We start from the raw sequence: 17839 nt of genomic DNA on the forward strand, positions 1-17839 counted from the left end.
TTGACAGATAGATTAGTTAGCCTTATATCTGTATAAATGTGTGAAATTATAGTCAATAAATATTCTCATGCATTACTATTGATATTTGAAAAATTGCACTATTTTCATATTTCACCGCGTTTTGTCTGACTGACCATAGATACACGAAAGAAAGGGATAGGCAACGCCCCACGTGATGCTAGGTAAATGCAGTGTGTGACGTCACACCCTCTGGTTGGAGGCGAGTTGCGCTCAAGAAAGTACACAATGATCCCTATATCTGCTTATTTTTCTTGTAGGGGGCCTAAAAGAGAAATTCAAAGCAATCAGGCATCATGCACACATACACCCAGCACTACTGATAGCTACAGTTGCTATGTTGGTGCCGAGCTTTCTTTTATTCAGCTTGATTTGTGTGAAAAAACACCGATTTGTCAGTTTATGTACCTATATCTCCAATATAAAATAATTTTATAACATGTACGTTTCACAGAATTAAAGTGTGTTTATAACTGCATGGAACAAAGCATATTTTTCAGCTCTCAATGAAGTGAAGTAGTAGCAGCACCATGAAACGTTTGTCCGAAGTCCAGAAAGTTTGCGTACCTCTCCTGCTCTTACTGTACATGGTAATCTAGTTTGAAGTGCTCTAAGACACAGTTTAGGTATTAGAAAGTGGAACACAAGTATCTTTATCTGTATTGTGTGATCGAAGAGATGGCATTTGAAGGACTTGGGAACAGACCTGTTATGGTTTGTAGAGTGTACTGACACCCCCTTTGGAGCTCACTTTCTCATCACTTTGCATATAGTAGCTCTAAAAGATTAATAGCCTATGTCTAAGTGTATCTGGTGTCTCCTCAAGAGCACAGTTTGCTATAATACTACAAACTCTTTACTGACATTTTGAGTGCACACACCCCTTTTTGCTCATTACACGCCCCTTTTTAGCAACTCGCCTCATCCAACGGAAGTGCTGGGTGTTGCCTATCCCTTTCTTTCGTGTATCTATGGACTGACTAAGTAAGTTAGTAAGTAAGTAAGTAAGTTACAGTCTGCCCTAAGACCCCAAATGTTGTAAGACAGGAAGTGCTACAAGTTGCCTCATGAATATATTAATGAGAACAGTTTTTCTTTATTTTTGTTATAAATAAAGGTTTTTAGAGCTAGCTAAGTTGAAATATGTAACAAGAATACAGTTTAACATATGGATAACACTTTAAATTGAGAAAATGGGTCCAAATAGCATAAAGTTGTGTAAAATGATTACGGGAAGTTCGAGAGTTTGAGCAAGCTGTTCACCATCAACGTAGCAAGCTAAAAATTGGTTGAACGATTAACAAGGATCTAAATAACAACATATTCAAGGTAATTGCCATACAAATGAACGGTGTTGGCAGACCAGCTACACAAAGTTCGACATTAATACACAACTTGACAAGAGCATAGAACACATCATGAATGACTTCAAGCCTTCTAGTTTGCTGCCAAAGCATGCACATTAATCAGATGTACTATTTGATACTTTGAGCAATCACTGATTCCTTTCACATCTGGAGATATGGAGCCATGAGTACCACCAACCACAGAGACTATTCAGAATGGGCCAACTTCGACAGTTTGCGCAAGCTGTTCACACTATCTCAATCTATTCCAAACTTGCAGAGTCAACACATTCCATATTGAACTGATACATATCCAAGTAACAAGTTCTAGCTCAGTAAATGGTCTGTGTTATGAGCTTTGGAAATCCAGAAAAAATCACCGTGAACTGTGCTTCACTACAGTGTTAATTGAGGTACATGACCACAAAAATGTTATTATCAGCCTGGCTTCACCGTGTGGTCAGAGAAAGTTTACACAACAGAAACCTTTCACTAGGTAAGTACAGTGCAGCATGCAACAAGAAAACAAGAGTGAGCATAATACACATATAATTCTAGCCCGGTGTATTATATGAGCTAGCACTAATAAAATATAAGGGAATAATTATCCAGGCCATCCACCTCCACTAGCTCAGTTCATCTTTCAATTTTGCCCTGCATGTAAAGAAGAAAGAAAATTATGATGCCAGGACTGTAAAAATACAGCGACCTCTAATGAAGATCCACACTCAGAATCTGAAACTGACAGTGACAGACGATAATATTATGTCAACAAATCACAGTGGATGATGGTAGTGCTACAAACATAGATTACACAGATCTGGACAGCTTGATCTAGCTTATACAGTACATCATTATTCTCATACATACCTTGTGTTGTTGTTGTTTTCATTCATGCTGCAGTTGGCTACACATGACTGAGTCTTGTTGTAGTTTTATGACAATTTATTACATCATCATTATGAATATCATTAAAATATTTGAGGTTTACATTACGTAATGCTTCCTGTCTTGTCTTAGAAATACTGGAATGTTGGGGGTCTTAGGGCAGACTGTTAGTAAGTAACTTTCTTGGAAAGAATTTCCTCCTGGTACAGACATGTTCAGAAGATTCTGGATACAGCCTCTAGTCGACTAGAATCCGGACCACGGGCGTTTTTCTCAGAATTGCGTTTGCTTCCAAGAGGCAGATGACCTCTCAGGCTCCACTTTTCTTACCTACGCAATTCCGCCATCTTTAAATGACTGCCACAGCAACGCACATGGCAACTTATGAGGTGGGCGTGGCTGTGACATCGATAAACACAAAACCTCCTTTCTTCAGCTCAGCTCTCCATTCTCTCACTTCAGGTACGTATGCTATTTATGCTAGACGTATGCACTGACTGGATGTACCATAGGCCTCCATGCTTTTGCACTTGGAAGTACATCTACAGTATAACCATAGATAGTAGAGGGGAGGGATTGGAAACATCTCAGGTGACCAATGTATTGCCCTAGAGAATTCTGACACCATGCGTGTTGCATTCCGCAAGTATTGATTGCGATTGATTGCGAGCCAGATGCAAAGACAAAAGAGAAGAAAGTGAAGAAAACTGCAGTAAGCACTGGCAAGAGCTAGCCTGTATGTACATTATCCATAGTAAATGTATGGTTTACATTATTTACCTCATTTATTTGATCATCAGAGCTGCATGTTACACTGTTTTACATGTATTTAGCTAAGAATTGGTAAGTAAGAAACTTTGTGGGGGGATATCTTGAGCTAGGAAGTAGTCATGGTTGCTTGAGAGTGATCAGAGTGTAGAGGGAGCATTGAAATATGCAGTAGGCATAGCCAAGTTGAGCATTATGCTGTTTAATGTTGAATATTTACTTTTAAGTGTGAAAACAAGGATTCAAAAGTAACTTGTTTTGCGGGGTAGCTACTGGTTAACAATAAATTGTACATCACTATTGTTTAGTTCTACACGTTGCTTAATGATCCCGATGTGCAGTAAGAAAAGATTTTCCTTGCTAACGTTTATCGTTTTGGAAATAATATACTAATTCAAACTTACCCATACATTTTTTCCCAGGGGTACTCAGAAAATCAGAAAATCTGCCAAGACCCTTTTATGCCAACGGCAGAGGCGAGGGACACATGATAACCCCACTGTTATGTATTATGATTAGTAAATTCTTTTGCAAGAGCTAAACAGTGACCGATGACGAGATTACACCATTGCCTAAAAGGGCGTCAGGCTCATAAAAATTATGTTTTGTGTTTGTAAACATTTTTATGTAAACATCAAAATTGTTTGATTGTGTGAAAGTCATAATGTTATGAGGCAGTCTATTATAATGAACAGTGCCTAGTACTAGTACCATAAAGTATAAATATTTATCGAGTTCCTAGATTTAATTTCTTTGTAAATGCATGCCTTGTTATTTTCAAGGTTTGTTGAGAATGTGTAATCTCTACTCAAGTATTTGCAAAGAGAAAAGTGTCAGTCATTCAGATGTACAGCAGCAACCAGAGCAACTACATGTAGCTAAGTAGTTGATCAGCATCTACATGTATAATAAGCAGCTTTTCCCCCAATCTCCTCCCATTAAATTAACTTCCTGTCAATTTCCGGTGCGACACACATGGGCCGCGTGAAATCCCTGTGTTTCCAATCCCCTTCCTTTACTATCTATGGTATAACATGGCTGCCATCATAAATAAATGCCGGACTGAATAAAATACTGAATAATGTTTATTCCAGTCCTGTCTTCTCTTCTTGAACTTCTCTTGCTTCTTGATGTTCCTCATAGGTATTTCACTTTCATTATTGAGAAAAGGAGGCTAACTCCTCAATTCCCTGAGTGAAGTGCGGCCTGGGATCGAGACTATTGAGGAGTACATAATATAATTCTGTCCAACGACCACTTATATATTATCTTCAACAAGATTACAGGACGATGACAAATTAATCAACATCACATTAATTTTATCTTATCATTAATGTACTACTGTATGAAAAAAGAAAGGGAATCAAAACTAAAAAACATTTGCAATGTGAACGTTGCTAGGATTTCCAGGAAAAGAAAAGCGCGAAAAAGCGAAGAAACAAGAAATTCGGCGAGTGCATAACTCCAATCCGTTACAACGTCATGAACATGTACAGTCGAGTGGCCTACTGTTGATAAAATCAAAATACAGGTTGGGTAAATACACAGTCATTGGTCTTTATCTGCTGGTCATGAATAACTTGGAATACTTCCACCCACACATCCAACACTTGCGTGTTTGCTCAACACTGTAAGGGAGTCATAAACACATAACTATAGCCTGTAAAAAATGCACATAATTAACATCACTACTTGCAATGTGAAAGGATTGGCCAGGAAAAGTACCGGCAAAACAAAAATAATAATTATAACTTATTGAAACAGTACATGTGAATGACGTTGTAATGGATTAGAGTTATGCACTCGCCGAATTTCTTGTTTCTTCGCTTTTTCGCGCTTTTCTTTTCCTGGAAATCCTAGCAACGTTCACATTGCAAATGTTTTTTAGTTTTGATAAGTGTATTTACTTTAACACATGCACATGTTCAGTTGCCACCATCAATCAAGTAACAGCTAACTTTTGTGTCCACACACATGCACGCAAGCACCCAAACCGACACACACACACCAATCACTCTATACTCCTGCTGTGCGTTGGCCGTAGATAGCTTAGGTTTGCACAGGGGTGGCAAAATAACAGATGAACATTTTTACTAAAAAAAAAAGATCAACAGTTTTACTGTTTTTCATATCCCCTGAGTATGGCAACTTGTAACTTGCTGTGGCACCAACTTAGCTATTCATGGAGCAACTAAAACAAGGTAGATTGTACTAAGAAGAATTTTCATCTGGCTTCCTGGTGGATGGTTACCAATGCGCATGCGCAATTCCACAGTAGATGCTCCTGCTTCCCAGAGGCGTAGTAGAGCTCTGAATTTTACCTAAAAAAAGGTCACCTAGAATGCCAGGGGGGGGGGGGTAACTGCCCCCGCTGCATGTATACGGCCCTGACGGGGTAATAATATATGTGACAGCACATCATATAATTAATGTATATATATAATACCATGGTGAGTTTAATACCATAGCAAGAAGAAATAACTTGCTGAAATTGGTTCTGTTGTTTTGAACATGATTATTATAGCTATAATTATGCAGCAAGAAAATAATCGCACTGGAACTTGTACCCAGTATCACATCCGGTCCAGTAATTATAGACGTCGTCATTGACATTGTGCAATTACTTGTCGAGTAATTGCATGCATGCACGCTGTCAAAATAACAGTCGGCCGCGGCGAAAATTGCAGAGAACTAGCTGCATCATATAAGCGATTAGTATTGTTACCCGTGCGATAAGAGAATAAATTATATTAAACAAGCACTGGAGGTTAAGAGCACTCCGCTATGCCTCGCTGCAATTTGCCCTATAGTATCATCCCCTTGTCAAGCAAAATAAACTTGTTGTATAATTGTAGTCAAGCCTCGAGGCAAGGTTTGCTCATGCGCACTATCAAAATGAGTTATATTAGACACTATTTTGTCAGTGTTTAGGTGATTTAGAAGCCCTCAGCCACTTGTAGCATTAGTTATTATTGTTGATTGTAATTGCTGACAGAATTGAATTCCACACATCCGAAAATTCGCTCGGGATACTAAATCAGTGCCTTTGCATGGGCTTCTAAATCCCATATATATAGACACCTTCAAAACAATACGTGTCTAACTATTATGCATACAATTATCGTTCTATTGGTCTGTCTATATACCTGGTTACAATTATTGTCCGACTGGTCCGTATGCCTGGTTAGCGTTCAGTTCAATCTCCTCTTTGGGTGACACCTCCTCATAAACAGGATCGACTGATGCAGTGAATCCCTGGCAGGCTACGTTAGCTTGTCCTTCAGCTGCCAGGGAGTGCACTGTCTTCTTACGCATGACCCAGTACATCAAGAGAGCACCACAAACACAACCAAAAACTATTGCTAAAATAAATGTTACAATTGTGCATATCAGAGCAACTTCATTGGTGGTCAGAGAAACCCCCTGGGCAGAATCTGTAGAGAGTGTGGAATAATTTACTGATCCTGTCAACAGGTCCAATATACCGAATGAAAACCATGCAATAATAGTTACACAAAATGAGCAATACAACAGTTGCAGCTCTGGCTGTCAGTATACTGGGCGACTGCACATTTAGTCAATAACAATGAAGAGTAAACATGCATGAGAAATAGCATAATCTAAACCACAAGAGAATTCACTGTTTTTTACAAACATCGGATCCTCTGCGTTATAGTTTATACCTTCAGTACAGGTGGGAATAGCAGTTCGTGTTCAGAGTTAATGCAAATAGAAATCACTTCACCAACCAAGAAGAACCCATAGTCACACTTGAAAGTGATTACTGCAGAGCCCTCTTGAAGCGAACTGTTGTAGCTCTCATAGTAGTCCGGTTTATTTGAAATCTTACAGCGAACTAAAATCGCACAAGGTGTACATGCATGCATGCATAATTAATTTTTAGCTGAAGATATAACTATGAAAATTACATGTATAGTTTTATATTTAGAATTGGGAAAATTCATGTGCATGTATATCTTACTTGGTTCTTCCCTACACGTCAGTTCAGGAGGAATGTTGCTCCATGTTCCATCCTCTCTACAAGTGGTACTTTTAATGTCATTTGGGAACAGCCCCCTATCACAATGATAGGTCACCACTGTGCCAGTGAGAGAGGTCCTGTTTGTGTACTCGTAATCAATAAAACGGCCATTAGGAGGTGCCTCAAGGGGTGGGCATTCTAAAGATGTATTATAAATTAAACATTGAAAGCACAGTACAATTTACCTATTGAATGAGATACACAGTGGGAGACTTCAAGATTTGGTTGCCACAAAGCAAATTGTGTACAAGTTGCTGAAATTGGTCCTGTTGATGTGAACCCTTCATTGCATGTTAGAGTGAGTGTTTCGCCCTCTGCCTGACCAGTACTTTCAAACATCCCGTTTGTGGTAAAAGTGGGAACCTCACATCTGACTGAAAAGTCATTGTTATAAGCATAATCATTATAGAAGACACTTTAGCCTCGATCCTCCCCAGGCCGATAAAACAGACACAACAACTTGGCCTGAGGATGAGCCTAAAGGCATCTTGATTACCTAGTTCGAATGTGAACATGGAGGAGGAACTGGACACAGCGCAGTTTATCACCTCCACTATAACTGCATACTCTGTGTTGTACCTTAATTTGAGTTCAACTCTCATCTCCGCTGTTAGAGCACTGACTGTGTCATTCTCTGAGCTCCCGATCACAGTCACAGAATAGTTGACAGGAGATCCATCACTGAAGTAATCCCACTCAAGAGAAACAATGGCAATATTCTCCTCAGTATTATTCAGGGAACTGGTGATACGAATATTAATTGCAGGTGCCGGTGGATCTGTAATATCGATTATATACATACCGTTAATCCATTGATAATAATTACAATACCTCGATAGGATTACCAAATTAAAGACGGCAGGATACAACTCACCATAAAGATCAATGAATACCATCACTCCAGAGCACACAATGTTCCGACCATCCATCGACCTGTACAGGGTTACTTCGAGTGTCGAACATAGATTAGGTGTCACTGTGTTTAGAGTTACTGCATATGCTCCAAGTGTGTCACCAGGAACAATTGAACGCTCTCCGACTATGTTTTCTGATAGTGATCTAATAAAGCTTCTATCAAGGTTCAGTCTCACTTCAGTAGGGTCTGGTACCAACCATGTCAATGACTCCGCATTAACTGAACAAACAAGACTTATCTTTTCTCCAGGACAGACATTCTCAATTGAGCTTGGTGAAACAATTGCAGTGACTTCTTCAAACTTGCTAAAAATGAATACAACAATTACCAGGAGGTGTGAATTGAGTAAACTGCTCATGATATACATGATGTACGTATCACTGTATATCTATGTTACTGAACTGCAGGTACATAACCACCGTATTAATATCTAGCTAGCAATAGTGCTCATGCGCAGTAGTGAGTTTCGGTATTAGCCATCATGATGCCGTGGACACGTTCACATGCATTAATAATTTATTAAAGACAACGGAAACTGTGCACATCATATAAATTATGCAAAACAGAAATGGATAAGTACATAAAATGAATTGATGATTAGCCTGTGCGCATGGTCATACACAATGTGAGCCACAATCGTTAGTGGGGGGTGGTGTTCTAGACCCAGCTCGTTTGGGCTCGCTATCTAAAGTCTGCAGTTCTGTGCTTGAGTAGGAAGAGTCTGACACTCTCCCAGTATGCTTTGAGGAGGGTGATCCATCCAGCTCGTCAATTGGTGGTGGTGGTATGTACGTTTGTTCCTCTCTGGTTAGTATCTTCACTCGATAACGTACGATACAGATAGTGATGATAATGATGAGGATAACCACTAGGAAGACGGCACAGCCTCCAGCGATACCCACGATGGTGGTGAGATTGAAGGGAGTGGTGGTGGTGCCCGTACTTGTGCCTGTATCTGTGTGGGGGTGGGGTTAGAACAAAGGGCGTAGAAACATTGCTTCATTTATACATCAAAAACACTGCTTAAACACTGCTTGTGTACCGTACTAAATGGTAGTGGCACCAACTATCAGGGTGTCATACAGGGGGAAAGGGGGGATATCCCCCCTAGCTCTAATTTCCTCCACTTTCTGAGTGTCCATAGTTGGGTATTGAAATAACAGTTGACATTTTTTTAGCAACATTTTCTAGTTACTTTTCTCGTTTCCCCCTCTACTTCAAAATGCTGTATGACACCCTGACTATTATGAAGCAAAGGATAACCTGCATGAGTCCACTTGAACCTACCAGCTGTGCACCATGTAATGTATAGTGAAGTGCCTATTATGTATAGTACTGTAAACAAGCACCTATGATTGTGGAAGCTGTAGTAGTTTGTGAGTCAGATACTGTAGTCTCAGGGGGTGGAAAACCGGTACGGGGCTTTAAGACTGAGGAGGTAAAAAAGTCTGTCTTATTGTATGCCACAAACTTTAAAATAATGTATAGCTATACGCTACATTAAAATGAAGTCCACATGCATGCAAAGCTTCATAATTATAAAGTCACTTACCGATCTCTGTGTAGGAGGCTTGCCCTATGCCGGCATTATTTGCAGAGGCCACACCTACTAGCCATTCCCCCTTCTCTGTCCACCCACTCATGTTGTAGCGTGTGGGTTCAGTGTGGGTGGTGGTGTAGTTCATGAGAGCTGTCTCGTCTCTGCCGTAGTAGATGACAAAGTGTGTGATGGGGGACATCATATCTGGTTCTACCGGGGTCGGCTGTTGGGGGATAAATTGAGTGGAGTAAACAAAACAAACCACCTGAGGTAATGAAAAAACACATCACTCTACGGTAAATTCCTGTTGCAATTTGAACTACTAATCAAATACCACACAGCCTGTCGACTGCCTTTGAGGATAGACCTACAACACCAACACTCATCAACTAAAGCCATACGATGCTATGGTTTGAGTGGGTGTGAGAGGTAAGCACTATGACAACAAACACATCCCTTTAGGTAAATGAACTGCATAAGTTAGCGCGGGTGTACACTATAGTAACAAGGTGTTTACTGGTTTCTGCTGTTGTAAGTAACAGCCACCTAAAAAGGTAGAGCAGTGAACACGCACACATACTTTGAGCTGGAATTAGGCAGTAAGAAATGCACTTTTTAACTAATAATCAATTAATTTTTACCACGTGGGTTCCACTGAATATATACACATCAGAGCTATACATGCATTTTACTGTAACCGTTAACAATTTTGACGATTCGCATGAATTATTATAAGATGTACTACTATTATAAGATAGCTCACACACAACTTACCATCCAAGACAAGATGACATCAAACACTCTCCCTCGCTCTACTACCTCCGCATTCAGTCTAGTTGGGGGGAGGGGCACCAGTGAACTAGCTGTCCGTCCAACCACGTAATTTGACCTTTGACCTTCTCCGATATCATTTACCCCGTACACATAGATCCTGTACATCACACCAGGTGAGAGCCCAGTTACTTCAGCGTCAGTATCGTTGGAAAACGACTCGAAGATGATCTCTCGTTCGATTTCGAGTAGTTCCACGAGAAGGATGGTGTAGTGTGTGATGGGGGCGTGTGAGGGTGTGAGGGATTCCCCCCACCCCAGTGTGATGGAGTGGATGGTTTCGGCAGTTTGTACCGGGTGAGAGAGCGGTGTCAGTGGACGACCATCACCTGCAAGGAAGGGAGTGATGTACTGAGTGCTTATAATTATAGGAGAGCTACTGTGCAACTGTGTATATGATGGACCTAGTGAAAAATTGTTCAATTGAAAAGTGATGCACTTATTACAGGGACATGACTCATTGTGAAGCACCTAAACACCTGTTAGCGCAACAACACTGTGACACTGATGGAGACTCTAGGCTACTACTACAGCTCTAGTCTATGGTAGTGTTGACAATGAGGACAATGCTTCAACCACTACCCATCCTGTTTGTCTGCCCTCAATCATAACAGGGTAGGTCCAAAAAATCTACCCTAATTTTAACCAATTCACACGACTTTAACCTCAAACCCATAAAGAGTGGTCACATAATCAATACTAGGAGACAATGTGACAGTCAACAGTCTCAACACATAATTCCCTGTGACAGTCAACACATAATTAATTCCCTCTCATTAATTGTAAGTGCCTTATCATCAACTTGCATGATAACGAATAAGTATAGCAGTGCTGCCCTTTGAGACTAAACCACACTGTACACACAAATGCAATAAGCTCACCGATAAGGAAGGTTGTAGAAGCAGACAGTACGGTCGTGTTCCCATCCATCACCACGCACTCCAGCACTGTCTGTGAGTCACTAGCCATTGCGTTCACTAGTAGCAGTCCCACCACCACGTTGTTCGTCAGGTGAGCAAATATACGAGTATCCGATTGGATAGCGTGGATATCCAATGGCACAGAGTTGAGTACCAGTGTGACGCTGATTGGACGACTTGTCCCGTCGTCGAGGGCAACATCTGCGGCACACGGGATTACTCCAGCCGTCCCCTCCACAATGTAGTAGTAGGGTTCTGGTTCCTCAATGAAAGTGTACTCATCTGTGTGTGTGTGTGTGAGGGGGCGGTTAGGATGAATGTAACAGTGAGGGTACGTGCATGGAGGCCAGTATAATTATGCATAATGAATATTCCGTGTGTATCAGGCACGTGTGCACACTTGATAGCTTTTACTGACAGCACTAACACTATACAATCACAATAATTATTAGTGTCAGTTAATTGCTATGTAGCAGGAGTGCATGTAATATCATCATTAATTTCAGCAACAACACCTGATTCCATTTAAGCTCAAGGCTATAAGCTATTGCTTAACCAGCTATTGCAAGAATCCACAACAAACAGAGCGAGGATTATAACGGAAACAAATTATTCACCCACTGATTTGACTATAGCCAAAATGAATATCTTTTCGACAAGGAAAAGTTAATGAGACATAACATTCCTGACCGTGCAGATAATGAATGCACACAGGCCATAACACACTAACTATAACTATGGGCTGAAAATTGCCTTGATGGCAAGAGCAAAGGCCCACTGGGACTCTTCATTGAGTGAGAGAAATCTCCAGCCTGCTGATACATGCACCATCACCTCACAGTCAACAAGCTGACCCAGCATAATTATAATGCACATGTGAAGCATAATACATGTACAGTACCATGCACTATTCCCACTCTTCCCCACTCTTTTCATAGTGTACTTTCACACAGTTCCTCAATCAATAGGTCAATGAAGCAATCGCAAAATTAATGCATTATTATACTCAAGTCAGGGTCATAAGAAAGGTAGTGATACAATCATGTATAAAGCTTCCCAGGACTTACAACAACTAAAGGTAAGCGATAAGTGTATGAAGCCTGTCTGTGTAGGTGACCTATAGGGCTACTAGTCTGAAAGCAGATAGGGTCTCTTCAGGGAAGTGGAAGCCAACACATGACGAGAACCATCTATACAGACGCATGTACACACAAAGGAGCAGCACGTGTGAAGCTATTAATATTGACTGTATACAGGAAACGGCTGCAAGATTATGTAATTATCTAATACATCACTAAAGAAGCATAACAAAGAGTCAGTAAATATACAGTGAGAAATACGTGTGAAGCAGCAAGACACCACGTCACCGTTTTCAGAATATACATATCACTTTATATATGGACAGAGAGTAACTTCAATGCATGCAAGCAGGCCGGGAAGACTTTCAAAATGGGCAAGGCACCACAGCCCATTACACTGTACATGCATACATACACTGTAACCGTGGGATACCCCTGTAGGCACAATGATACACATGTATGTAAGTCACAATACCAACTAATTCCCATCAAATTAATTAGGGTTGTCACGTTCCCCCACCAGACAACACAGTGTCAGTCAACACAGCGCACACTCCCTCCACACTTCAGTGGGTTGTCTGCTCTCAGGGTGCAAACAATGCACAGGGGAAGGGAAGGAGGTAGACTAAAGTGAGACTAAAGTGAGAATGTCAATGTTGGGGGACTGCTGCCAAAATAGGTAGTAAACATTCACTCCAAACATTGACACAAGACATGGAGGAATGATCAAAGATGATGGTATGACAACAATAATGGTGATACAAGCTGAAAGCAATCTCAATGTAATTAAAATAAAGGTGTTGTGTGTGGGCATAGCTACTATCAAAAGATCTCCACTGCCAATGGTCACACACATCCCATCATTCATAGTCTCCACCCACCAAATAACTGACGCTAGCATTCACCATGAATAAATGAATAAAGACAATGTAATTTAAACTCTGTAGGTGGCTACTCTAAGAAAAATGTGATAACCTGTTTACGAAAGGATTGGAATTGTCCCAACAAACACGCCCCTGATAAAAACAAAGCGTACACACTAGTCATTATGACATTCATGGTTATAAGCGACAAATAGGTGTAGTGTGTGTGTGTGTGTGTGTGTGTGTGTGTGTGTGTGTGTGTGTGTGTGTGTGTGTGAGGGGGGGGGCTTGAAAACAGTACACACTAGATTGATGATCAGTGTACAAAGAGTGAAGATACACAGCCAATTAACACTGCAATGTCCAGCAGTTACTGCCACAGTCAGAGCCAGGCCCATACAAGAAGCTGCTAACAGGTCACAATCAAACAAAAGGTGATAATTAAATTAACCAGCATACGTATTCCTGTGGATGTAATACGCATGCGTATTCCTGTGGATGTAATGGATGTAATACGCATGCGTGCTCATCCGATCCTGCATGGCAGTTACTCTTTTTCTTGAGGTTCGGACATTGGAATCAATTTTCGAGTTAGATCTTAGAAGTTTGAGCAAAGAAATTAGTACAAAGATATATTGTACTCACATGTAGTAATACTACAATTCTATGGACTTGCGCAGTAGTAAAGTCAGATGACAATTATTTGACCTACATGTACTACCAAACAAGAACTACAACGTGTAAACTCGCTTCCACACGGGATGGTCTGGCCAGTGAACAAAACAGCTTTCCAAAATTAGATCAAGACTACAAATCACCTATTATTTACATTTTGAGCCTAAAAATTCCCATTATCGAGGGAAAATCTCATGCAAGCCAATTGTTGGGCACAACACCTATACTATACTTTCCCCCAGAAATGTTGGCTTGCTTGCTAAAAAGTTAATTCAAAAATGAGTTACCATGGAGGGGAGTACAGATGCGCAGCATATAGCATATTGCATAGCCATATAGGATATATAACACTCATATAGGGATTTTTGGCAACGTAAACCACCTCACCCCCCCTCACCCTCCCTCGCCTTGGTGGGTTTACTGCCATAAATCTAGAATATAATAATGAAACAAAATCAGGAGGAAGTGACACTGACACTACACAACATATGACAGGATGGTTTGACTGTTGCGAAGGATTGTGAGCAACAAACGATCGTGGATGATGCCAACAGAATCAACATGCTATCACAAACAGAAAGATTGGTAGTCCAAACAACTTGGCAAGTACAACTCGTACACACACATAAACAATCTGCTGTCAACATTCTATAATTATTAGATTAGAATTCTTATACTAATATAATTATATGCACAAATGCAAGAATACGACTATATACTTAGTGATCACAGGGAGTAGACGAGGAACAAATCTTTAGCAGCTATTTTACAGGAATCGAAGGTGATAATGGGGTATTATCAAAATAGCCAAATTGAACATGAATTTAGTTTGAGGTTTTTCTATTTCCCGCAGAGACCAACCCAGTACCACATACACTACCACAAGCTGTGTGTGTAATCTCTAACCACAGATGGCTGGTTCTATCCCTTATGTCACACTAGGAAACAGGAAGTCACCAAACCACCAACATGGCAACATAGCTGTCAACATCCTATCATCATTTCCATCCCTAAAAATGTAATTTCACAACATCAAAAGTGTGCCGTTTAATCACTGAACTATCTGAGGAAGATGAAAGGGGTTAAACACACATTGAATGTAGTGAGGTCGCCTTTCAATATAATAATGACATAATATCAAGAGTATATCAACGACATAAGTTGTTGACAAATAAATGTACTCTCGAAAGGTACATACTGAGAAAGTAACAACTCATGAGATTCCCAAATCACTGAACACAGATTAGCCTCAAATTGTATTAAATATTTAATTACGCTTAGTATTTATTTTATTCAATAGGGGGAAGATTAACGAGAGAAATTTGCAAACAACACCCCCTCAATGTTGCCACACCTTTAGCTTGATCCCCCTAAGGGAACACACGCACGCACACACAACACACACACGCACGCACACAAACAACACACACAACACTCGTGTGTGTAGATGCACCTGGCTATAGACACACACGAGGTCAGTGTGTAGATGCACCTGGCTATAAGTATAGAGTGACCAACAAGGCTATTCAAGACAACCTATTCAGGTAAATCCAGCTCTCCCATGAAGAAATCACACGGTAATGTGCAATATACTATAAATTATGAGTCATGCACCTGTGGCCTGTGGGACTTTGCAAGCATACGTAACTTTCATTGAACGGACTGGATATAGTGTACATTAAACAACCTTTGCAATGAACTATGCACATCACAGCAAATGAAGTTCAACCATAATGAACAATTGGAAATCAATAAAATACCCATTGTTCTTTGAGCTTCGATCATAATATTCAATTAGTTGACAGAGCCTACACAAAACAGCATTTTAGTGGTGAAAGGACTACATGATTATCAAGTACAGTGTAATTGGGTTAATTGGAGGTGAACCACAAATAGGTATAATAATTGAATCACTATACAGCTAGAGTGTTTAGAGTGGGCACTGTCTAATTGTTTATTTCCTTTACCCCTCTACACTCTTGACAATGCTGTGGTTAAGGAAGATGGGACACTTTTATAGTGTCAGAATTGATAGAAGTTGCTTACATTTAGCAGCCCCTCCCATTTCTAAGGTGGGTGCAGGATCAAAGGCTTCTAGAGTTACACAACTAAGGACGGAGGAACGCATCACAAAGCATTCTATTCATTGCAAGGGGGCGTGATTGAAAAAAAAGAAACAGATAAGGGATAAAATGAATTTTATCACTCACATGCAGGAAGGATTCACACATGCCGTGAAGTAATGACTCATTTTACTGTGACTGTTCACTGCTGTTATAAATTGCTGATTGTACTACACACACAATGCAGTGTACTTGTACCGGTACTCTCTTGTCAGAACATTATCAGCATCACAGATCTTGCTGTCATGACTCGCAACAACAAACAGACCACATGACCACTATCACTAACACAGTGCAGTGTGGAATTTAATATACAGTGGAAGGGTAAAAGGTGCATGTAGACTAAGATGTAATCTTCCTGGATAGATGCACCTCACCCTGGCAGAGAGCGAGGTGTGGAGAGAACAAAGGGATGTGTACAAAGGCACTAATAGAAATGGTGCAAATAGCACTACAAGACACAACAACGTGATTCAATCTGCCCTCCTGCACTCACTGAGTGCATACGAAACAAAATAGAATAGGAGATGTTATGGTCATTTTGACTAACTAGTACTGTAACAGTTCATCTTAGGTAGTAGGCAGCTTCTATTCATCTGATAATAGCCTTGCCAACTAACAACTATACCTATACAATCATATTAAAGAGAGTGTGCAAATTGGACCTGAACTCATCAAAAACAATTAAAACCGTTTGAATAACTATCACTAGCTGGAGTCTGCTGTATCTACAGAGTGTAACGTGATCCTGGCTGAGATCAAAGCAGTTGCAGAGCTACCGCCATCAACCACAGCAAGCTAGTGCCTACCATAGAAGTTCCTCTTCATGTGATTCTAACATACATACAGGGCCACCAAGCCATGTGCACTCTTACAGACATAAGCTCGCTATGTATTGCCACAGATATGATATTGTACAGTCAAGTAGCAACAAGTCGGTCACGCTGCTGCAAATATGCAAATTAGGAGAGAATCTGACACCTGAGCTGTTTAGCGCTTCCAAATAACAACTGCAGATCCATAAACCAATCTTATACTTTAGTACCAAAGCTCCATGCACACACAGTTTACCATACGTACGTACCTTGTAAAGATCTTCCAGCTAGTAGCAGCAGTAGGAAGCTGAGAGCTGCGAGCATGCGAGGTCTTGAGCTCAAGGAGCGCCAGCATGGCCCGGAGATTGATGATCGTCCCTCCATCGAGTTGCTGTGTCTTTACTGACTTGTCTGAGTTTGTAACTAGTATAAAAGCTAAGAAATTGTCCAATCTAGTGTGCCAAACGTGTCTTTATGCACCTCCTTTGTACACCACAGCCCCACCCCCAATTCTTAAATACACACGAGGGCGGTTATTAACTGAAGCAATAGCAACACATATTCGCCGCAGGTGTAAATGGAGGTTCCAATGATTCATGTACTGCACTTCTTTGTAAATGTTTGCACATAAGAGCAAAATTAAAAACTAATGACTGTGTTAAATCACTTGTCTTTAATAACGTATCCTCTTGCATCAAGCCTCACATTATTTTTCACCATCCATTCTCTTACTTCACTCGGAGTCATCGATCCGCGCCATCCGTGGTTTCTTGGGATGGGCTGATTGTCTTTGAAGGGAGGTGATTTCGTAGGTCGCTTTCTTCCGCAGAAATACTCGGCCATCTCTTCGTAATAGACACAACCTTCAGAGCCGCACGTGTGGCAGTGAAACCAGGCATCTCCATCATGGTGACCATCCGTAAACATTTGCATATCAATTCCATGGCAACCAGGGCATACTCTTTTAGACATTTCTGATAATTCTTCAGTTCTATAACTTTAATTCATTTGTTCA

The 17839-nt window shown here is 40.5% G+C and overlaps 2 protein-coding genes and 2 long non-coding RNA genes across 5 annotated transcripts; 1 reads left to right on the top strand and 3 right to left on the bottom strand.

Annotated features, from left to right (window-relative positions):
- The first annotated feature begins 1714 nt into the window (after positions 1–1714).
- On the top strand, positions 1715–3673 carry LOC135351766 (uncharacterized). Its single transcript, XR_010399504.1, has 3 exons — positions 1715–1860; positions 2031–2964; positions 3443–3673. It is a non-coding gene; the product is annotated as an uncharacterized LOC135351766 (long non-coding RNA).
- On the bottom strand, positions 1752–2329 carry LOC135351759 (uncharacterized). Its single transcript, XR_010399503.1, has 2 exons — positions 2235–2329; positions 1752–2018 (listed from the first exon to the last, which is right to left on the bottom strand). It is a non-coding gene; the product is annotated as an uncharacterized LOC135351759 (long non-coding RNA).
- A 2100-nt stretch (positions 3674–5773) lies between the features above and the next one.
- On the bottom strand, positions 5774–8474 carry LOC135351809 (CUB and sushi domain-containing protein 1-like). Its single transcript, XM_064550917.1, has 6 exons — positions 7937–8474; positions 7559–7840; positions 7248–7436; positions 7003–7200; positions 6704–6876; positions 5774–6454 (listed from the first exon to the last, which is right to left on the bottom strand). The coding sequence occupies exons 1-6, from the start codon at positions 8343–8345 to the stop codon at positions 6431–6433; spliced, it is 1275 nt and encodes a 424-aa protein (XP_064406987.1). The 5' UTR covers positions 8346–8474; the 3' UTR covers positions 5774–6430.
- A 2-nt stretch (positions 8475–8476) lies between these two features.
- On the bottom strand, positions 8477–17316 carry LOC135351772 (uncharacterized). 2 transcript variants are annotated; one of them, XM_064550865.1, is made up of 6 exons: positions 17094–17315; positions 11231–11551; positions 10293–10678; positions 9531–9741; positions 9328–9408; positions 8477–8933 (listed from the first exon to the last, which is right to left on the bottom strand). In XM_064550865.1, exons 1-6 carry the CDS (start codon positions 17206–17208, stop codon positions 8593–8595), a joined length of 1455 nt encoding a protein of 484 aa, XP_064406935.1. In that variant the 5' UTR covers positions 17209–17315; the 3' UTR covers positions 8477–8592. The 2 variants fall into 2 exon arrangements, with proteins under 2 accessions (XP_064406935.1, XP_064406945.1); XM_064550875.1 differs by lacking the exon at positions 9328–9408 and having other exon boundaries at positions 17094–17316.
- Positions 17317–17839: the final 523 nt, after the last annotated feature.

The sequence above is a fragment of the Halichondria panicea genome, chromosome 1, assembly GCF_963675165.1.
Source record: "Halichondria panicea chromosome 1, odHalPani1.1, whole genome shotgun sequence".
NCBI classification, from domain to species: Eukaryota; Metazoa; Porifera; class Demospongiae; order Suberitida; family Halichondriidae; genus Halichondria; species Halichondria panicea.